The following is a 23,940-nucleotide window of genomic DNA, read 5'->3' as shown; positions in this document are numbered from 1 at the left end:
TCATTGTATCCGTTCTCTAGAATATATAGTCCTAGAATTCGTGTTTGGTCAACCTTTGATACGGACATTCCATCCACTTTGAGATCGAATTCTCCGATTTGCTTGCACCTCAACGACTTTGAGTTTTAGACTTGTAGTTCTGATTTCTGCGGTGAGCATCAAAGCCTCCTACTAGCCGCGTAGTCCACTACTGTGTCTGCCGCTCCCTGCAGTCGCCTCTCTATGCTCGCATCACTCCCCTGGTTTACCCAGAGCTTGATGTCGTCCGCGTACATGCTACATTTGAACCCCTCAATGTTGCTCAGCTCTTTTGGGAGACCCCTAATCGCCACGTTGAGGAGGAATGGGGAGAGACCCGATCTCTGCGGTGTGCCCCTGCTTCCCAGCTGCAATGTGGGAGACTCAATGTCTAGGAATTTAATACTGGCTATTCTGTCTGTTAAGACGTCTATTATGTAGTTATATGTTCTGGATCCCACTGCGATCTCCTGGAGACCGCTGAGAATCGCCTCATGCCTGACATTGTCGAAAGCTTTCGTTAACTCTAGTCCCAAGAATACTTTGGCGTCCCTAGATCATGAGTATTATGTCTTGTTTTAGTCGGAGCATCACGTCCTACGTGCACAATCCTGGTCGGAAACCAACCATCTCGTGCGGCCACAGGCTGTTTTGCTCCATGAAACGCGTTAGTCTCTGTTTGCACCACATGCTCCATTAATTTCCCTACGCACGAGGTTAAGGAAATGGGTCTTAGGTTTTCCAGTTTTGGGGGCTTGCCCGGTTTTGGTATTAGGATTAAGTTTGCCGCTTTCCATTGCTGGAATAGCATAAAGTGAGATTGTGACGTCATTAGCGCGTGACCTCATCGGTCACGACCAGACGTGACGTCATGACAGATGTCTTCATCAGGCGATTTACGCATATACAAATCTGACCCCGCCGCGCATCCGATCCAGGCATCCGTGCTGCTCCTTTCATTTGGTGCTTCATGGAACGCCGCACCATACAACATACCGAAGCTGACACAGTAAAGCAAGAATCAGCCGAATTTCAAAGGCTTTCGCCTCATCGCACTTAGGAAGTCCAAAGTGCAATAGAATTTTATTTTGTTGCAGGGCTTTAGTGGGCGCACCTAGACCCACTACGGGGCCAATCACGCATGCGAATACGCATTTGCAATATCACGATGACGGTTAACTGCAGTGATGGAAAACAGCAACGGGCTGACATTTTCTATTGTCGGCAAATGAAGAATACACAATGTGACTTATTCGAATGAGCATTAAAGCACATGACAATGACACCGTTTATTGTCTTCCACTGATTTGCAGTGTACGAATATGGTAGCCGAATTCACGTAGGTGTCATCCGTTATTGGCAATGCAGATGGAAGCAGACACGAACAAACAGCAGCCACTGCAAAGAGGAGATTAGGACACATCAGACGCCTACTCTAAGCTGACGATACAGTGGAAACGTTGTTCCTGAAAGATTCTAACTTATGGTTTAAAACAGCCTTCGGTACGTTCGTCTCGGCTTCCAATAGGCTCCTAAAGGACCGCGCGGCGGCGCTGCTGGATGGATGAATGGATGGAATATAAGAGCGTCGCCTTTGAAACGGGGAGGTAGCAGTAGATATCATGCTCATTTTTCTCCCTATATATTAATTATTGCTTTAGAATGGTTTGCTATATCATCATTCTATTTCTTGAAGTTTTTTCTACATTACTAACATTATGTCACTTTTCTACTTTCAAGCCACCAATCTTCCAGTAGTTTTTTGCTAGCTTCCACTGGATGGATGGATGGAATACAGGAGCGTCCCCTTTTAAACGCGGTGGTAGCAGTAGCTATTATGCTCATTTTTCTCCCTATATCTTATTATTGTTTTAGATTGGTTAACTATACCATCATTCTATTTATTAAATTATTGTTTCTACGTTACTAACATCATGTCACTTCTCTGCTTTTAAGCCACCAATCTTCCAGCCGTTCTTGCGAGCTTCCACCGCCGGTTTATTCACCCAGCCACTGGCATCTCTAAACCCCAGAGCTTCAGGAACAGTAACTGCGCCTGGATCAACATCCGGATGGATACCATTACATTCGAGTATAATATGGTCAATTGTTTCACTGGAGTTTCCACATAAAGCACATGCGTCATCTTCATTGTTAAATTTCTCTTTGTAGCTGCGTGTTCTAAGGCACCCTGATCTAGCTTCAAAAAGTAGGGCACTGCCTCTTGCGTTATCAAAGAAAGCTTCCTTCCTGATCTGCCTTTTCCACTTTCGGTATAATTCCACACACTGTTTCTTTTCCATCGAATTTATCCAATTTTTACCTTCTGTGTTTTTCACCTGTTGCTTAACGCCCTTTATTTCTCCGTCTTTGTGACTAGCATACATACCAGTTCGTTTCCTAGTTCTTTTCCTCCACTGTGAACCAACGCTTTTAAGAATAGATATCTAAATACCTTAGCTCCCCATCTGTTACTGTCCAGTTTTCTCAGGCGTTCTTCTATAATATTTTACCGCCGCATTTGTGGTTTTGCCATGGGCACCTAATGCTAATCGTCCAACGGCTCTCTGATTTATTTCTAATGTAGACTGTACCTCTGATTTTAGGCACAAAACCGCATTTCCGAAAGTAGGTCTGGGCACCATAATTCCTTTCCAAATACCCCTCAAAACCTCATACCTGTTGTATCTCCACAATTCCCTATGCTTCATTATCCCGGCTATTCTTCGCCCTTTGGCCTTAAGTGATTACTCATGCTTTACAATGTATGTCAATCCTTCGTTTACCCATACCCCCAGATATTTATATTCTACTACTCTGGGTATTTCATGGCCTTGTATTTTAAGAGCCTGATCAGTTGAGCCGTTGAAAATCATCACCTCCCACTTAACTGCACTAAAACTGAAGCCTAGAGCGTCCCCTTCATCTCCGCAATACCTAACTAGACTTTGTAATTCTTCCAGACTCTCAGCTAGCAGCATATCGTCTGCATGCATCAAATCGTCTGCTCCTGATGAGAAGCGCCATCTATGGCAGAAAAATGAAAACTGGGAATATGGGGGGCGCGCCAACCGCGCGTTCTCCTTGCACTGTCGTTCTCCCGCTCCCTTCCGAGCATGTGCAGAGCTCGCGCGCTGCTTCTGCGGAGCGTCCCAGAGTACCGTCAGCGGCGCGGCTTGAAAAAAATCTAATTGCTTGATTTTCATTTTCCGTAAATCGAACTTGAATAAGGTTTAAAAGTTCGTTGACAATGCGTACTCTCTGAAGCAAACAGTAGAAAACTACGATAAATACAGGAAGCGATGTGCGCTTAGGAAGTTCTCGATCATATTGCGAACGCCGCGTCATTTGTGTTAGTCATTTTAAACGATAGCTTATATAGCTAGTTCGCTCAATAGCCTCCGACGTAGCAGCCGTACCACATGTCGGAAATATTTACTCGAGGGCTGCGTAAAAAATTGCGTCATGCTTTAGAATGATACAAAAAAATTTGTGGTTCTAGTAATTTATGTTTGATTGACAAGCAAATTGATTCACAGCCTACAGTCGATATTATTTGTCGTATACAGCACACTTTTCTAATGATCAAAGAAGGTTGTCTATACCTCACATGTTCTGAAGGCGTCAAACTAATTTGTTACGAGGCCCCTGAGAGGTTCGCGTTTAAACTTAAACATAGAGAAAAGCACAAGCGTTGTCCTGTGGGCAAGTATGGTTCTACCATTTTCGTATACCTAACTAACTAGACTGCAGCAGTGCGATCGTGCACTTCTACTATTCTACATAAATCAATTTACCTTTATTGGTGCTTGTGCTATCTCTGGTAATCATCTCGCTTTCGCTCTGTATATTTCGCATCAGCTACAACATGGCCACCAATGTTCATCTGATTTGACAACGTGGCCTGAAATACAGTCCCCTCGAAGACATCAAGCGCAAGCATTATCTCTGGCCTTGTTCCTACGGTTGTCGAGAGACACTTTGTCTTCCGAGCATAGACTCTATATCGCCTCCTTTCCCACTCCGATAAAATTTGTTTCACGACTTTTACATCTAGTCTGTACCGTATTCAACCGGACAGTGTTGATCGTTCGTTCTGATTACCCTAAGCGGTTTATAATGCGTCGACAGCCCTTCTAACGACATCCGCGACATCTCGAGCATGGTTTTACACGAAGTGAGGCGCTCCATGCGCACTTGCAGCAACGTCAAGATGATGGCGAATTCGGACGACGAAAGCGGCACACCAGCAGCTAGCGCCAGGTTTTCGACGCACTGTGGCGCCAATGCGATGCCCGTCAACTGCTGAACGAACATAACGTGGTAGGCCAGGAGTACGTTGACCGCTGAAGGAGGAACCCAGATGAACGCTTCCTCGGTACGGTGAGCCTCGCGATCTTCATTGGTTCCCCTGCGTCGGAGCAGACTGAGGGCCTGCACAAATAACATCTTCATTTCAAGCACTACTTTACTAGAGGACACTATTGGGGCGGCAAGCCGATGAACACAAAGAACAAAGAACAGAGAGATTATGTTCGATAACCGTGAGATGCTTTTAATGATCCCCAGCGGGCCCAGCGCGAGCGCTCCTGCCCGCGCCACTGCCCCTTTCTTCCTAGTCCGTAACAATATAGCCTGTACTGAAACGTAACTGCTTTTCCATGCTGATTAGAGGGAATCTAGAGCAGTGTCATTTATCAAAATGCGACGTCGTCAAGTTCAGATATCTACAAGTTGCAAAGCGACGCAAGAATTGAGGCAGCACCGCACTGGCAACTAGAATTGCAACGCACCACAAGCAAAGTGACGTCCATTACTGCAGGTTATAACATCCAAACATCCCTCAAAAGAAGTTCCTTTGCCAGTGTCTTCAACCATCAGTCACGACATCGCGGTTAATCTTCTGGCACGATGTTGCAGGTGGCGTATAGCATATACTTACATGCAATTGGATTAAAAGCGATGTCATCACAAACGGTTCACGCCATTGGCTGGCTATGAGGGGGGCCGGCCGTTTTGTTCTTGAGCTGTATCCAACGATATTCTGGGTACCAGCAATGAATATTAAAGCGCTTTATAGTCTGCAATATATTACCTGCACTATGACAAGTCTTGTGTGTCGCAATAAATGTTATCACCAGTACTCGTAACAAGAAGTTAATAATGAAACGCAATCATATCACATCGAATCAGAGAGGAGCCGATTATGACCGCCTATGAAGCTGCTAACAGCGGGGAGACGTTTTTGACACCGACTAGAAAAATATTGTTGCTTCAAAACCCTACCTAGAATTTTTCGCCGGTCCGGCACAAAGACATTACTACGACCGTTGCACACGGTCTTCTCCTGTACCTCTCCCTGCGCCGGTGCTGCCAGGTGTACCTCACACCACTCGAACATCCCTTACTCACTCCTCCCAGATAATTCATTATCCCTTTTACCAGCAACACATTAACCACCCTATTTACGTTATTTAAACAAAACTGGCTTCGTGTAAACAACATATGGAGCAGCTCATTGAACGCATAGTAGAAGTGGGAAAAATGACGTCTGATATTCAGTGTATGGCTGTTCTCCTCGGATAGCGCATGGAGCTCACCAAAGCGGTAACTTCTTTTGAAAATACTTTTTCCGTTCTCTCCTCACATACAGGAGCAACATCTCAATATCTCAAAAGATCGTGATCCCTTGAGCCTACAGAACAGAGCGTCCTTTATTCAATATCACCCGCTCAACCATCCCTGACAACCGGATCTTCGAATTTCTCATAACAGATGCTACCTGGAATTTAGCCATTCAGTGTAACTGCCTAAATCTCAAATCCAACCTCGCGCTCCGTCATCACTCAATTCTTACCCTCTACTTTGCTCATTTTTAGGAAACTCGTCATGAGATTAACGTATCTGGGCATCGCTTTCATGATCATCCACTGAGGTCCCAATCATTTCCTCGTTCATTAGACGTATCCTGCAGTGTCAACAGCGACTCCCCCACACCTCCTACAACCCATCAGATTGAATCCTGTCTAACACTCCACAAAACATGAAGATTTGTTTTTCCAATCGTCCTAACAAACGGTAACTCTTCAAAACACATTTCAGCTTCGTTGCAGACTCGCCAATAAGTATGACGCCCTTTTAAGCGGCGATTTCAATGTCCCATACGCCAGCTGTCGACATCACACCGCCCAACATCCAGGCAGACTTCTGTACTCCTCTGCATCATTTTAGTATAATCGATAACCCCGACATCCTGTCCAGGGAAGTTGTAGACTCTCAGCTATCTCGCTTTCTCGACTCGGCCTCTTTTTCGGATCTGTATATAAATACTGGCCCCGCAAATAAGGACTTTTTTAACGGTAATATATTCTCCTTTGTTCAAAACATATCTGCATTCGAAAACGCAAAATTCATGTCAGCCACAAAACTCGGAATGAGTTCTGCTGAACCTAGAGAATTAAAATCGCACCACTGCTTCGTATGAGTGATGGGTTAGACCTGTAAAGCGGGCGGAGGAACCATTACAAAGACGAGGTCACGACGACCACCACCCACCCCCTCCTCTGATCCGTCTGCGGAAGTGCACAGATAAGTCAGCAGCCCCAAAATTACCAGCTTACGATCTTTAGACATTCAAGTCATCAGCACTATACTTCCCTTGAAAGTACAAAATACACTCCAATATGTAAATAGATTATCACTAGCTTGCATAAAAACTCTCCATGGCGCCTACTTCTTGCTTTAACTTTCATCCGTGGCACCCCACAAGATACTGTTCTTTCCATTTTCGTATGCTCCCTCTTTCCCGCCAACTTTAAAAATCCAGACCTGTCTCAAGTGCATTATGCTGATGACCTCACACACAAGTCAGCATGGGTCGAGGCCAAAATCCAACAGAGCCTTAATATTATCGCGGGTTCTTGGCGGCCCGAGGCGGCATGCAGAAGGACAGGGCCAAGGACAGAGCCAGCGCACACACAGCGCATGCGTCCGCTCCTTCTTTCCTGTCCCATCTGTAAACGGTGTTTTTCGTCGTTTCCTTCTAATATGAACCAACCAACCCGACGCTATCCTCTTCTTTTGCAGACATTCTCTAAATTACAGACTGCAATCAAATTACAATGATCTTTATCTGGTGTCTATACGTAGGGTGACGCACAGTGTACTCCGTCAATTCAACTTTCCAATACGGCTTATAAGCACAAGTCACTTGCCATTTTGTTCCTGCTAGCACAAACCTTTTTCCTCAGCTTTCTAAGTCACACTGGGCAGTATTGAATCCCTTGTTATTTTGTTATTGGCTCTAGGCCTGCTTTGTTTATATCGTAAATGGATACACATCCCATACAGCTACGCGGCTCACCATAAAAGGCTAAATTACCTTTAAAAAGACCCATGTTTGAAACATTACCTGTCCGCAAAAATTTTCGCCTGCGCGAAGCAACTCACCTGTGCGGCGCTGTGCCTGCGTGCGTGCGCCAGAAGCCAACGCGGGGATTCGACCGTGTGAAAGGCCGCAGCAGCGAAAAGCACAGCCGGCAAGGCACAGGCGGCTGCCAGCCACGACCAGTCCAGGAAGTGGCCCATGCAGCGACACAACAGCACGCCTGCCCCCACGGACACGTACAAGCCCCCGCCCTGGAAAGTGGCATTGCTCACTTCCCTCCACGTTTAAATAGGCTTTGGAGACTACTATTCCTGTTTGTTATTCACTCTTTAGTGTTGAATGATATTTCTTCTTGGAAACTTAAAAATTATTGCGGATCTTCACAACGCAAAAATTTGTACGATCTGTCCTCGCCCAAATTGAAAAACTATAACTGCTATGCACTGCAGGTGACACTGTCCAGTATAGACCACATTATTGACGCAAGTTTTCAGGACAGCGATTGGAAGTGATACACGTTCAAACGTCGGTCATTCGTGAAAGTCGACACGCTTCCACCAGCAGGGTATGGGAGTGGATAACGCTTTTGCAAGTAGTATAATCAGCATGTTCCTGTCATGGCCTGCGAAACGTCATTCACCACAGCATGCTACACTGGGAGCACGAAGGAAAAATTAAGTTATAAACAACGCAAATCTTCATAAATTGCATCCATGTCATTACTTCCCCAAAAATAAACTGCTTTCAGTAGCCTTTAATCCGCTACTCGTAAAATTAGCTTTTTATGTTTCAATTTCATTTCTATGGTATTCAGGAGGCAAGACTATAGTCTGACTCAAATTCTGACAGACGCTCATTCATTTATGTGTGATCCTAAATAAAAACGAAAAGTTTTTATTTAGGCTAATTGCGGATCATTATTTTTCTGCGACAAATGTAATTGCAATCAGCCCCGGCTTTTGCTTAGTACATGTGCCGCAGTATTTTTGGTGCCGACAATGTTTATCAAAATGCAGGAATCGCAGGCTCCCCTGAGCGACCACCCAAGAAGATATATCTATTTTTATTTAATACTATTACTGCAGTTCATATTTTAACGTGTCCTCCGCGCCATTTTGGGTCCCATACAATATCTGCCTGTTTCGGTTGTACACACTACGAAAACTACCCCAACGTCACAACCACGATCATGAACGCACTAGAACGTTACATTGTGACGTCGTCAACTCGAATACATCGCTTTGCAAGATAAGCCAGAAACATGTCTGGTCTGCAAAATAGGTTTCAGTCATTAGTTATTCAAAAACGACCTTCTAAAATATGCACAAGATATACGCAGAAACTTGTGCGTAGACTTTGTGCGTTAGAGGAGCGCGAGTACCAATCGGCATCTATTGGAGTGAAAATTCGGTTTTCCTCTCATTTTTAGAACTGTTTCCTTCGTGCAATTGCTGGGTAAATCGCGTTTTACCCAAGGACGAAGGGCACTACTCTACAGGCAGCATCCGTCTACATGAAACGATCGTTGGAGATAGAAGTTAGCAAACGGAAACGTCTCAAGTAGCGACATTCCGCGCTGATTTCAAGCCACTGCCCTAAACCAGAAAATAGAGGACGTAGAGATTCAGACAAATATAGTTATTCCAATTATATAGGAGGCCTTGTTGCAGCCGATAACAACACACAAGCCACTGGATGCATTTCAAGCAGTTTTTGTTTGATTTATGGGTTTAGCGTCACTCCAAAGCGACTTAGCTTTCAGAGACGCCGTAGTGAAGGGCTCCGCAAATCGCGACCATCTATAGTTATTTGACTTGCACTGACATCATGCAGCGCGATGCTGCCTTGCTTTTTGTATCCACAGAAAAGCGCCCACCACGGACGAGATGCGATCCCGCATCCTTGGTCACACCAGTCGAACGCCCTAACCACTGTGCCACAGCAATAGAGCTTTCCAGCAAGGACCATCCTGCACACAAGCAGTGCTCCACCTCAGAGTAGAAAAAAGGGTACTCGAAAGTATTACAGTGGACACTCGATTTAACGAAGTTGAAGGAGAGCCGTGAATTACTTCGTTAAATCGACTGAGGCATTTCTCGGTCCTAAAATTTGGTGCATCTCATTATAATAAGCGGCAGTATCCAAAAAGCAACTGCAGCATCATACTTGCAAATTCTTATGCTCCCAAAATGAAATGCGGCCAGCAAAAATGACCGGTGCCGGTAGCACACAAGAAAAAAAATTGTTACTCATCAAGAAGAGCCCGAGAGGACTACAAATTTGTTTTCCACCAAAGAAGCGATGATTTTTGCCTGCGTAAAAAACGCTGGATGTCATATTCGCGCAAAAAACGATGACATCCAGCGTCCTCTGCCGATGTCGCTGATTTGAAAGATATGATCGTGACGACGAAGTGAAAGAAGCCCACTTGGTATAACTATAAAAACGACACTATATTTAGTAGTCTTTTCCTAATGACCAAATGTTCTCGATTTGTGAAATTCTACTCTAATTCTGCAGGTTTTTTATTGCGAAAGCAATACTCCGACAGCCAAAGCGAGCCCTCGGGTGGCCGCAGCGATGCCGTGAAGAGACGTAGCTATGCCGGGAAGAGGCGTAGCTACGGTCGCCTAAAAAAAACAGCCTGCCATGACATTTGAATTCACGACAACCTTATGCCACGAGCAGAAGCTGCTAACTCGGGTCGCTCCTTTTATATGGGAGGGTGATATCGGAACTAGCCTGCCAAAACCGGTTGCATTCTCGTTACCCCTACGATTCGCAGGCACGTCCATACGGCTTGACTGAAGCATGACTTTATATGTGGGTTGGTAGCTTAAACTCACGTCATACACCTAAATATGAGCTTAAGTGTCCCCAATAATGCAGCACCTTACACTGATAGGGCGTGATAGGGGAATAGTGTCGCAGGCAAAAGAAGCTTCCGCCGTTGCTTTCGCAATTCAACTAGGGTTAACCATAGCTAAACTATAACTATTTTTTTAATCCCGATATTTTGCAGCTCTGTGGCACTTGTTAGAGGTAACTTCACAAAATTATGTTGCCAGAAAAGATCATTTCTGTGGTCTGAACATGCTCACTGCGAAATAGAGTGCCAACGGTTTGTTGGGACAACAGGAAATTTTCCATAATGTTTTTGTTTGGTGGGCATCCACAGTATCGCTAAAAAGGGAAATAAAATCCCATATTGTAAGATGGGGATTTATTGAGCAGATCAGCAGGACTCGATCAGCAGGACTGGGCAAATCAGCGGCGAACACACCGACAGCGAACATAGTCAGGTCCAACACGCGCAGCGATCACAATGCCACTGCCTGGAATGTTTCTCGTGCACTACTTCCTCTTCACAATTACCCGCGGGACGAAGAGGAGACATCCTGGCCACTTACAGCGTGAGCAAGACGGCAGGGTCATAATAGGGTTTGAGGCGCCGGACGTGAACAACCTCTCGTCCACGCCGGCGTAGATCATGAGACGGCGTAAGAGGTTCCACCACATAATTAACCGGGGAGGTGCGCTCCAGAACTCGGTATGGGCCATGGTATTTAGCACAAAATTTTGAAGACATTCCAGGAGCATTGGAAGGTGTCCACAGCCACACAAGAGCGCCAGACGAGAAGTCCAGTGTCGAGTGTTGGTTGTCATGGTTGGATTTATGGTGGTACTGGGTGTTAGCTGTGAATTCGCGGGCAATTTGTCGGCAGTCTTCCGTATGCTGGGCTGCTTGAGGCGCAGGAGTATACTCTGATATATCTGGCTGATACGGGAGTATGGTGTCGATTGTAGCAGAGGGGTGACGGCCGTAGAGGAGAAAAAAAGGAGAGAAGCCAGTAGCAGACTGTGTTGCGGTATTGTAAGCGTAAGTGACATACGGAAGGACGAGGTCCCAAGTTGAGTGGTTAGAGGAGACGTACATAGAGAGCATGTCGCCAAGGGTACGATTCAAACGCTCAGTGAGGCCATTAGTCTGGAGATGATAGGCGGAGGTGGTTCTATGAATAATGTTGCACTTGGTGAGCAAGGCTTTCACAACGTCACTCAAGAAAACGCGTCCTCTGTCGCTGAGCAGCTCTCGAGGTGCGCCGTGGCGAAGAACAAATCGCTGCAAAATGAAGGAAGCTACTTCTGACGCTGTGGCAGATGGAAGTGCGGCGGTTTCGGCATACCTCGTCAGATGATCAACGGCTACGATAGCCCAGCGGTTGCCGGCCGCAGTGTAGGGAAGTGGCCCGTACAAATCAGTGCCGACGCGGTCAGAACGTTGAGGAGATGGCTTGCGACGTTGACAGGTGAGGCATGAGTGAACATACTTCAGTACGAAGGAGTACATGCCGCGCCAGTAGTAAAGCAGCCGGAGACGAGTGTATGTCTTGAAGACGCCCGCATGACCGGATTGTGGGACAGCGTGGAAATAGTCAGAGATTTGCGAACGTAGCTGATGGGGAATAACTAACAATCACTTGCGGCCATCTGCGCAGTAGTTGCGGCGGTAGAGGAGGTTATCACGAATTTCGAAGTGGGAAGCATGGCAGCGGAGAGCACGCGATGGAGAAGCAGCTGTAGGATTGGAGATAAAATTGAGGAGATAATTTATCCAAGGATCTTGCCGCTGCGCTGACGGCATGTCATTGATGTGAAGCGATGGCGGGGGATCGTCTTAAGAGGAAAGGCTCGTGACCTCAGCTGTAAGGCGGCAGCGGGAAAGTGCATCGGCCTCGTGATGCTTGCGACCGGAGCGGTAAACAACGCGGACATCACATTCCTGAAGGCGAAGAGCCCATCTTGCCAGTGTGCCGGACGGGTCTTTCAGTGAGGAAAGCCAGCAAAGTGCATGGTGGTCGTCACTACGTCAAAAGGGCGGCCATAGAGGTAAGGGCGGAATTTAGTAAGAGCCCAAATAATCGCTAAGCACTCTTTTTCAGTAACAGAGTAATTGAATTCAGCCTTCGTGAGTGTACGGCTAGCATAGGCGACCGCGTATTCAATATAACCTGATTTACGCTGAGCGAACCCAGCGCCGAGACCAATACCACTGGCGTCCGTGTGGACCTCAGTAGGCGTTGTGGGTTCGAAGTGACGTAGGACAGGCGGCGCCGTGAGGATGCGGCGTAAAGCATCGAAGGCATCGTCGCACGTTGGCGACCACGACGATGCCGGACAGAAGGTCTGTCAAGGGAGCAGCAATGGAAGCAAAATTTCTAATAAAGCGGCGAAAGTAAGAGCACAGCCCGAGGAAGCTAGGTAGATCTTTGATGGAAGTCGGTTTGGGAAAGGCTGCTACGGCACAATGTTTGGCAGGATCTGGAGATACACCTTCTTTGGAGACAACATGGCCGAAAATGGTGAGCTGGCGGCCGGCAAAACGACATTTTTTTCAAATTGAGCTGCAGTCCAGCATCAGATAGGCAGGTCAAAACATGATTTAGACGGTAGAGGTGTGTGTCAAAATCCGGAGAAAGGACGACAATGTCGTCGAGGTAGCAGAGGCACGTCTTCCACTTTAGGCCACGCAAAATAGTGTCGATCATCCGCTCAAATGTTGCCGGAGCATTACAAAGGCCAAATGGCATAACTGCAAATTCGTACAAGCCGTCGGGAGTTACAGAGGCTGTTTTGGGGCAATCCGTCGCTTCCAGGGGAACTTGCCAGTACTCGGAACGTAAATCTAGGGAAGAAAAGAGCTCGGCGCCTTGCAAACAATCGAGAGCGTCGTCGATGCGTGGGAGAGGGTAGACGTCTTTTCACATAATCTTATTAAGGCGGCAAACACCGATACAGAAGCGGATACAACCATCTTTATTTTTTACAAGGACAACAAGGGACGCCCAAGGGCTGCTTGAGTGCTGAATCACGCCATTCTGAATCATTAGGTCGACTTGTTCTTCAATAGCCTGGCGTTCCATTGCAGACACACGATATGGGCGCTGTCGCAGTGGTGCGTGGGTGCCGGTGCCAATGCGATGAGTTACTGTAGAAGTTTGACCGAAACAACTTTGATGAGAGTCGAAGGAGGAGCGAAATTGATGTAGTAGATTCAAAAGCTGAGTGCGCTGCGCTGGAGGAAGATCGGCGTCGATGGAACGGAGGAACAAGTCTGTAGAGGGGGGAGCGGGTACAGGTGAAGGGGCTGAGCGCAGTCACGGCAGAGTGCGGCGCATCCTCAGGTTCCTTAGAGATCAGAAGAGATTCAATTGGCTGGATACTGCCGAGGCATTCACCACGGCGCAAATGGGTTAGAGACCCATAACATTAAAAGGCCAGCGGAAATAGCGAGCACAGCGTAGGGCAATGGAACGCACTTGCGGCGCAGGAAAGTATGGGCTGGTGTAAAGAGAACGGTCTCATCACTAACAGAGGCACAAGCGACAAGAACAAGCACAGAAAAGCAGGAAGGAAGGTCGATATCTTCGGCGACGAGGGCTTCAGCACAGGAATTTGAATTTGGTGGATCAGCGTCTGGTAAGGCATAGGGCGAAGTTGAGAACCCCGCTTCAGCTCGAGCAGAATCGATAATAGCAGCGTGACGCGACAGGAAATCCCAGCCTAAAATTACAGCGTGTGACCAAATTGGCCGCACGACGAACTCAATCGTATAAAGGCAATTCTGGATAACTACTCGAGCAGTGCACGCTGCTAAAGGCTTTATATGCTGAGCGCTGGCCGTTCGCAACGAAAGCCCCGCAATTGGCGTCCTCACTTTCTTCAAACAGCTACATAGTTTTGCGTCCATATCCGAAATCACAGCACCAGTGTCAATTAGAGCCATGACAGCAACACCCTCGACGAAAACTTCAATAAGGTTTGCCAGCGACAGATGAAGACTTGGGAAGTTCGACGGGGTCGCAGTTCTCGCCTCAGGAACTGCGGCCTCTAGTTTTCCTCACGTGAAGCGTTCTGTCGACGTCGCTCGGAGAGAGAGACCGGCGTCGCGACGACGGTGAACGGCGGTCGGACATGGCTGAGCGGTCTGGGAGAAATGACGGCTGGCTGGAGGCTCAGTTTTCGCAGAATACTGAGGAGTCGAAGACCAGTACCCAGAGCCATGAGGAGTTCGTGCCGACACTGGGAGACGGTTTCGGCAATAATGAGAAATATGTCCGGCCAGCCCGCAAGTGCAACAAATTGGCCGGTTATCTGTCGTGCGCCAAGGATTGCGTGGTCTTGGAGCCGGTCGAATAAACTGCGCAGGTTCTCGAGCAGGCCTAGGAGGCGGCTTAACGCAAGCAGGTTGCGGCGGAGCATATGTAGGTGGTGGTCTGGCAGCAACAGCCGCATATGTCAACGGGGCTGCGACAGGCATGGATTGAGGGGCTGGAGGAAGGGATTCAGCTACCTGTTCTTGAATGATCTGGCGAAAACTGGGAGCTAGGTGTGAGGAAGGCCCTTCATGGCAGAACATAAGGGAGAGCTGTCGAGCAACTTCTTTCTGAATGAAGCTCTTGATTTTTGGCAGGAGCGCAGAATTTTCAGCTGCATCTGTCAGCTGCCAGCAAGCGACTCAGAGTGCATGGTGTTCGCGCGATATGGCCCTTTGTTTGCGCAGTTCATCAAAACTTGTGACCACTTCAGCGACGGTGCGGATATCTCGCGCAGTCAGCATCTCAAAGCCGTCGTCATCGATGCCTTGCAGAATGTGCTTGTTTTTGTCGGCCTCTAACATCTGTGCGTTGACGCGCTTGAACAAGTCGACGACGTCCTCGGTATAACTCATGAAATCCTCGCCAACCTGCTGAGACCACGCACGCAACCGCTATTCAGCGCGGAGTTTCCTCGCAGCCGGACGGCCAAAAACTTCAGAGAAGCTGGCTTCGAACACGGACCATGATGGAATGTCCGCTTCATGGTTTCGAAACCATAGATTGGCTACGCCGGTGAGATAGAAAATCACGTTGCTTAACTTCGTTTCCGCGTCCCATTTGTTGTAAGCGCTCACTCGCTCATAGGATGTGAGCCAGTCCTCGACGTCATGGTCGTCAGTGCCGCTGAAGATGGCGGGGTCTCGCTGGCGGAGGGAGCCGGAACAGATGATGGCCGAGCCAACTTGTACGGCTTGGTGGTTAACGTCCTCAGGCATTGCAGGAGGTGGTAATGTGTGGCTGCGGAGTTCCAGGGCGAGAGGATAGATCGTACCCAGCACCTCCACCAAATGTAAGATGTGGGTTTATTGAGCAGATCAGCAGGACTCGATCAGCAGGACTGGGCAGATCAGCGGCGAACACAGCGACAGCGAACACAGTCAGGTCCAACACGCGCAGCGATTACGATGCCACTGCCTGGAATGTTCCTCGTGCACTACTTCCTCTTCACAATATTCCTATTTATATTGCGTTTCTAAATAATTTGAGCTCTTGTTACGTTCAAACTCTGAACTTTGGCTACCATTCCTTCTCTTATCATGTGCGATGATTTGGTGGTAATTTTGCTCCGTGATTTAAGTTTCACTTCGTCTGTGAACTCTTCAAACTTTAGTTTGTGGAAGGAGCTCAGTAAGAAAGCTAGTGCTTCGTCTGCCGTAGCCGTATTTCAGGGCTACCTGTTTACCTGAGAGCATACAAAGTAGTGGACCCAGCGATGGTATACTAATGTTCCTTCCGGCCATGCAACCTTCACGGGTACTCGCTCCTAGGCCAGACTAACACTACACGGTCAATATAGGCATAACAAAGATATTACCACGTAGTGGTGACGAAGTCGACGACACAAATGAAGGGGGTCGATGATTTCACTAAAGAAACTCTTTATTTGGGCTGACTTGCGCTTGCAAAAGAACTAAGCAACTCGGCGGCGGCGATAGAAACAATCGTGCTCGTCGATCGTCGGACAAAGAATGCCCGTCACACTCGTCAACGCTCAATTTAAAGGCTGCACAGAACAATCTAGATAACGTCGCAAACAGCTACCAGCACGGGCTGGAACATTGTGGAAAGGCACCCGAGTGACCGGAACCTTCGAGACAGATCTCGGTGCATCTTGCGCTACAACAAAACTGATAAAGGTGTGACTCGCGACATCGAGCATTAACAAACAAAGATTACGGAACTGATACGCGGTCCAGAATCAGAGTGATAAGCCTGTATGCCGGCGGCTGTTAAAAAACAACAAATACTGTTTTGAAGGTTTCGCGGCAATATACTAACACTAGAGGGAGGGTATCAAGGAGGATGCGAGGTAATTAAAAAGGATGCCGACATGACAATGACACATCAGAAGAATTTGATGGACACTTTAACTCGTTATTTATTGGCGTGGTGAATGGCGTTAATGGCATTGGTCTGCAGCTTTTCTCCCGGATATTCTTTACGCATGCGCTCACCCCTAATTGGCACGCGCTTTGTTAGGCGACTAATTATATATATATTTCATGTGTAAGAATTAGGTGGGTATGCTTTTTGAAGGTCATGTCATCTGAAATTTGTCGGCAGGATTTCGTTGGAACGGAATGAGCGATAAGAAAACGAATGGTTGCACTAGATAGAGCATAATAAAATATCTCGCTGGGGAAAACGTTTGGTGCATGGAAAGTAATTATTTATTTAGAGCCAATTAGGTCAATCAGACGTCGGGTATGCCGTATCACCAGTGCTTTGGGGGCAGCATTACGTTCGAAGGAAACGAGTGATAAGAAAACAATAGCTGCACGAGCTAAAAGATGAAACAATCTCGCTGAGGAGAAATTAGGTGCATGTAGAGTAATTTGTTAATAATTATATTAAGTAAGCCCGAACCCGAAATGGTCAAAAGGGGGTAATGCCGACGTCGAAGGGGAGTCACGTGGTACCTAACTTCCGTGGGGTCGTCATAGTGCGATGTCACAAACCGGAAGCCTATTCTCTTGTTTCGTGTCTCATCTTTGTTCCACAAGGAATGCTTATGAATACCCCTAATGCCGATGCCGCACTGATCTTAAACGGTTTTGAAACGTGCACCTCTAGTACCGTATACATATTCATTAACATACTGTTGAAAACTACGGATATGTGAAGGATCCATCTCGACATAGATAAAAGGCCCCAATTTTACCCAAGTCCTACGGGCGTGCCTACAGAAATAGAGCTACCACCCTTGGCTCAAAATCAAACGGTCCTGGAGGATTCGCTTCTCGTCTCCTCCTCTCATGTCAGAGGAGCTACGGGAACTGACAGCTCGTATGAACTCGGTCATGTAGTGTGACCTAATGATGTCACACAACGCGTTGACCAGAGCACGTCATCTGCCAGCTAGTCTATGAGATCCATGCTCTAGATTTTTCGCCCGCAACGTCGGCAATGCCGACGACAGATTTTCTGCAGAAAACAGCCTTAATAACGCTGCTTAGTTTAACGCAACACTAAGTGCTGACGTTCCCGTTTGGAGCAATCTTCCTCAGCATTCTTCCACATTTTTTTTCCTGCCGACTTCCTTATCATCAGTCATCATCATCAGCTGACAGTGCCTGCAGGGCGAAGGCGTCTCCATACGCCTCCAAGTGACCCGATTCTGTACTAACTGCATCTGTTTGACCGCTACAACCTCCTTAACCTCAACCACCCACTTCCTGCCGCCCCCTGCTACGCTTTCCTTCCCTTGGAATGCAATTTGTTACCTTATGCGACCATCACTTATCCTCTATTAGCACTACATGTCCGGTCCATGCCCATTTCATATTGATTCCTTCTATAATGCCAATTATTCGAGTTATTTCTCTCACCCACTCTGCAGGCTTATCTTCAATACGTGGGACCAAACGGACTTCAACTTTGTCCTCCTGACGCTCGAGCATTGTCCTAATAAGACCTGCTGGAAACTATCAATGGGACATCGCCGTTCCCCTTAATAAGCGCTACGGTGTACACGTACTAGAAGTCCCCTACTTTCCGCAGCGGCCACCTCGACCACGTAGACGGGTGCGCAAAGGGAAACCAAGCCAACGGAGAAGCCCACGGCGAAGTGGCCGGCGTATAGGCCTAGCAAGCTGCCAGCCGAGTGGAGGCCGACCCAGCTCACGAGGAAGCTTACGGAGCAGCCAAGAAGTCCTTGGCTCCGGCCCAGCCACTGGCACAGGACACCTCCACACACGCTGCCTAGCACGGCTCCCGGTGACAGCATGCGGTTGAACCTGGACACAGACACGTGTTAGTCGCACGTCATTTCGCTATTGCCTGTATGGCCAGCAAGCTGGACAGACTTCTAAGCCTGAAGTCAGCTATTCGCAAAAGTCTGCTACTGGGGTACACCAAGAATAACTACCAAGAATTTGCTAGTAATTTAGAAATTGGCCAGTTCCTTTCTCATTGACAAGTCAATAACCATTATATTATTCCTTCACCTGGTCACGACACCGTGTTTGGATTTCAGTTTTAAAACAATGTCAACTCCGTTCCTCAATGTGAGTTAATGATAACAGTAAAAAGAGACTACAGAGTTTTGGTCCTCTCGCCTCTCAGAACAGAGAGACTTTCCTTCGATCTACAATTTGCTACGAGACGGCGCTTCTTTGTCAGCTGGTCACCAAACGACTTTAAATTTTACGTTCTGAGCACCTCTAGTCTCAGAAGGAGAAAATGGAATGTGGCTACATCAGGTGACGCATCCTACCTCTTTCCTGTGAGCCATTTTGAGCGCATGTTACCAAACACATACGTTCTTCCATTGAAAACGTTAGTGGGATTTATGCATTGCTTAAGCCTAATAACACGAACGAAAGCTGTGAGCGGTAATCCCTGTAACCCCGCCTTCAACAACCTGCGGCCTTTTTTTTTTAATCGACAGCGTAACGGCACCGTGTCGCTGAAAAGCTGGCGTCACTTTTGTTGTTGTCAATGTCCGTTGTAACATGAACATAAACAATGAATAAAAGAAATTCCAAACATACCAGGATTCAACCTCTTGGCCTTCTGATTGCGAGACCAGCATGCTACCGATACACCACTTTTTTTTATATTGCACCCACAATATACAATATTTAAAAGGAGCCGCCAGCCATATTTGATTTACGTACCAGGTTTAAAATTATTTTAATGATTAAAAAATTTCAATGTGTGGGAGCCAGTCATATGCAGGTTCCACAAGTTTTCATAAGTTCACAATCTCTTGCAGCCCTTTCCTTAAAGTATTTTCTAACTGCCCGTGCATGAAGCGATGCATGACGCACTGCCATCCTGCTTCCCCAATACTGCGCAGGCCCAGCGCTATTAAAAGATCATATGGAATACCGTCCTCATTTTCAATCTGGAGATACCTTATTCCGTGCGGGTCAAGCGGAAAATCCTTTAAAAAGTTCTTTGGAGAACGTCCCAGAAGAAAACCGCTTCCCAGCAGTCCAAGAAAACATGCTCTATGGCTTCATCCTTTTTACATAACAAACAGTGGACTCCCATGGGACAAATATCCCTTTCTCTTGACAACCCGCTATGTAGACAAAAAAAGAAAGTTTTGACTGCATAAGTAATGTCCATTTTTTAGCTCTTTTAAGGACATCTTGGCCATGGCTTGCACTGTACACGGTCCTAAACAATTGTGAAGGGAAGATTGAGTCACATATATACCTGCTGCGTTCCTTCCATGTCACATTACTAAGATAATGCGATAAAAATAATGTATAAAAAAGTGACTGTATTGAACAACTTCTTTCAAGTACCCCGTAATATTCCCTTGAATACTGTGCGCTGTAACGACAAATTCACGCAAACCTCTAGTAAATCTCAACTGAATAAAAGCATGTAAAAAGAGGCCCTTAGCATCCCTAAACAAAATAAAACGGCTAACTGTCGCACAAATAAATGACATGCAAACTGTGCGTGAAGTTCCGCTGTTGGTTCTTTTTGCTCTGGCACCAGAGACGGTAGGTTGAGACGACTTGAAGGCAGGAGCATGAGAGAAGAATAACTGGATATTTATATACACAGCAAACATTCACAACATTTACAGCAGAGTTGCAAGGTGGAACTGGCTAACAAGGAAATATTCCCACCTCTGCGTAGCCGAAGCTGCAGGGTATCTAAACCTAGCCCAGGACGCCGGACTGGGCCCACGGACTCGGTTATAACCCCCTGAGGTCCTCATTTAAGCAACGTCCAATCACCACAGACGTCCACATGACTTCAACATTAACCGGACTAAAACCCTCTATCCACAAAAAAAAGGAAAATCAAAACTAATAGGGTCACGTTCTTCCTACCTTCCACAGTACACCTGGTCGTTCACCTGGCCGTTGCAATGTTAGAGTCAATGAGTAACGTAGCTGCCAAAAACACCGCTGCGGCTCCGTTTCGATGGAGGCGAAACGAAGAGGCGTCCGTGTGCTGTGCGATGTCAGCGCACGTTAAAGATCCCCAGGTGGTCGAAATTACTCCGTAGCCCCCCGCCCCCCACTACTGCTCCTCTTTCTCTCTTTCCACTTTAAACTCTCACTTTCCTTCCTTTCCTTACGGCGCGGCTCAGGTACCCCTAAAAACAAATGTGACAGATACAGCGCCTTTTCTTTCCTGTGAACTAATTATTGTTATTATATATATTGTTACGTGGTGGCATGACAAGCGATGGAACACGGCGACTCAACAGAAACGAAACGACGTGATGACATGACGATGAAATATGCTTTAATGGCCAGCGTTCCTGGCGCGAGTGCTCCACCCCGCGCCACTGCCCGCTTCGTCATCTTCGTACCATTACCCGGGGCCGACGATCGCCCCGATCGGTTGCTAGAAATCCAATGCATGACGTGACGATGAACACAGACACAGAATCAGGACATGAAACGCTGGGCACCACAATGAATGCGAATATGGGCAGAATTCTAGAACCGGAGCATCAAGTTCAATCTTCACCGTTTGCCGAAGGTGAAGGCTCATGGACACGCCGAACGGCTTGGGCGGGGCTGCTGTCTTCGCTAGAGATCTGGGCGGCGATCTCCACGGGCTTTCGGGAGATGGACCCGGCTTACGGTTGGCTTCGACGGTGCAAGGCGAGGATGGGGATGAATCGCACCTCCAACCAAATGTTACGTGGTGGCATGACAAGCGATGGAACACGGCGACACAACAGAAACAGAACGACGTGATGACATGACGATGAAATATGCTTTAATGGCCAGCGGGCCTGGCGTGAACGCTCCGCCCCGCGCCACTGCCCGCTTCGTCTTCGTTGCAATATTTAAAAAAAAGAGCGATCATCGGTCCTGGCACGGCTCGTCTGTCGTCACGAGTGCAGCGCTTTAGTTAGGCGCTTGCCGCCGCATTCCATCAGGTGCTAGCGTGAATGGTCATCTCACCTGCGACTGCGGAGTCGAGACGGCGAGCTCAAGCTGGTGTGAACAATGCTGTCTGTCTATGTCTCCCTCTTGGAAGACTAATTGCCTGACATTCAGCTATAGTAACGCACCCCGCGCCTAGCGACGCCCTCCTGTCTGCGCGCCACCTGCGTCCACTCCTGCTACGAGAACAAAGAGGAGCTGGTTTCACAGCCACATATTTTCCTCGACTTCCCGCGCTAATCTATTGTGCCTGTCGATCCCTTACACTCCCCTTCTAAGATTCTACATGGGGCCAATGAAGCCGTTTAGAATTAATTCATTCAATGGACTGATGAAGCCTAGCGCCCCTTCAGATGCATGCACTACTGCCCGAACGCGAGCGCAACACTGCATCCGGACGAACAATCCAGATATTGCGGGGGCAAAACAGCAACAACAACAAAAAAGCACCATGCACAAAGGCATAAAAAGCAAAACAGAAAGTAAAAGTCAAGAGTGATCACTTCGCAGGAACACAATTTGCGGGCACAAGTTCCGCCTCATACAAAGTTCAAGTTCATGCGCAGGCATCAGTTCTCGGGTTCGCGCACACCCTGATTACCCGAACACCCACGCATACACGAACACTAGCAAGGCTTCAGCACTCATTAGCGCCAGTGTTTCGTCCGTGCACGCCAACCTGAGTCTCCCCGGTCGCACCCCCTGCCGCTTTGTGCACTCGATCCGGCGTGCGACTGTCTTGGACCGCAGTCGCAACTGAGTGAAAAATCAACCGCTTGTATCCCCCTGGGTCGAATACCTCCTGGCTATCGTTACAGCCTAAACCCTCATCTTGGGATGCTCCCGAGGGCACGCTCTGCACGTTACACCGCGACAATGCATCTTGTGCCTTGCCCTGTTCACCACCTTTGCACGAAACCACACCCGTGCGACGCTTGGTCTCGAATACTGAGCAATAGATACCATGGTACCTTTAGCGTGCCTGCAATATCTGAGCTATCCACCAGTCCACTGACCCTTTACCTCGCTGGGAACATATCGCCCCATTTCTTTCATCACAAACATTCTGAATGCCGTGCCCCGCCTGACAGGCGTTTGTCGGCTACGTGGCTACATCGAACATCGAGACTGCAGGAGCGGCCTTCCTGTTGCCTGACTCAATATTGTGTAGCGACAATGCTTTGTCATCGGGCGACGTGGTCAGGTTTTTGTTGGGTGCGTTTGCAACTTGCACGGCCCTCTACATTATGTCCTACTGACCCGCCTCCAATCGCAGCCTCGAAACGGGAGCTCCTGCTGAGCACGGTAGTATAGAGCACTTCATGCAATTTGCTAGGTATTGTGCGCCGTTGCACCTGCCACCTCTCGCTAGCTCCACGAGGTCGCGTCGCTTATCCGTGATAAGTTCTCGCTTTTCGAACCGCCCCATCGGAGCTTGCCTGAGGTTGTTTTTGCGGCACCGCAGAATATGTTTTATAGGAACCTGGCTGTTTTTTGCCGAAAGTTAAGTTAAATTGGTTCACAGGAAGGGAAAGGCGCAGTAACTGTCACATTTGCTCTGTGGACACCCGAACCGCGCCGTAAGGGAAGGGTGGAAGGTGGGAATGAAAGTGGAAAGAGAGAAAGAGGAGCCGTAGTGGAGGGCTACGAAGTAATTTCGACCACCTGAGGATCTTTAACGTGCGCTGACATCGCACAGCACACGACGCCTCTTCGTTTCGCCACCATCGAAACGCAGCCGCCGAGGTCGGGTTTTGATGGAGGCGAAACGAAGAGGCGTCGTGTGCTGTGCGATTTTTCCTTATGACCGCAATGACATCCTCACACAGAGAGAAAGTCGGTAATTGAGGGCTGTCCAGTCCGTCATCAGACACTTTAAAATCGACTGTCTCGATTACACTCGTGCCACAAGAGCTGGGCTGCTCGTTTTCATTGCTGCCCCCCCCCCCCCCAGTGCGGCGGTAAAACTGCTCTGTTTTTCAGCCCTGCCGGAAGCTTAGCCTCGCTTCCTGTCGTTTCTGTAGCTTCCCATGGCAAAAAGATGCTACTGCTGACCGACTGGTTGTCCGCCGTTACTTCACTGCTGTTTTTGTGGTCCTTGGGAGGCCTGCCTGAGTAACTGTTTTCCACGTCCGGTGGCGTAACTGCTGGCTCTATTTCGGACATTTATGCGCCCACTTCCCACATCCACCGTGTTGCCATAGCAACCTTTCGATCAGCTTCATAGCGCTCCGATTTTGCAATTTCAATCGCACGGTCCAAATCGAGCATACTGCCCCCAAAA

The 23,940-nt window shown here is 47.8% G+C and overlaps 1 protein-coding gene across 1 annotated transcript in view; it reads right to left on the bottom strand.

Annotated features, from left to right (window-relative positions):
- The window catches only part of LOC146180074 (facilitated trehalose transporter Tret1-like), a 61,192-nt gene that overhangs the window by 8,682 nt on the left and 28,570 nt on the right, over positions 1-23,940 (bottom strand). The window contains exons 2-4 of the mRNA XM_084580320.1: positions 18,263-18,521; positions 7,468-7,656; positions 4,216-4,452 (exon numbers count right to left, since the gene is read on the bottom strand). Of these exons, the coding sequence (XP_084436446.1) occupies positions 4,216-4,452; positions 7,468-7,656; positions 18,263-18,521 (685 nt within the window). The remainder of the gene's footprint in view (positions 1-4,215; positions 4,453-7,467; positions 7,657-18,262; positions 18,522-23,940) is intronic.

The sequence above is a fragment of the Amblyomma maculatum genome, chromosome 9 (genome assembly GCF_055883805.1).
Source record: "Amblyomma maculatum isolate TAMU_Amacu chromosome 9, ASM5588380v1, whole genome shotgun sequence".
NCBI lineage: Eukaryota > Metazoa > Arthropoda > Arachnida > Ixodida > Ixodidae > Amblyomma > Amblyomma maculatum.
The sequence above is the reverse complement of the archived record's forward strand: the minus strand, read 5'-3'. Positions and strand labels throughout refer to the sequence as shown.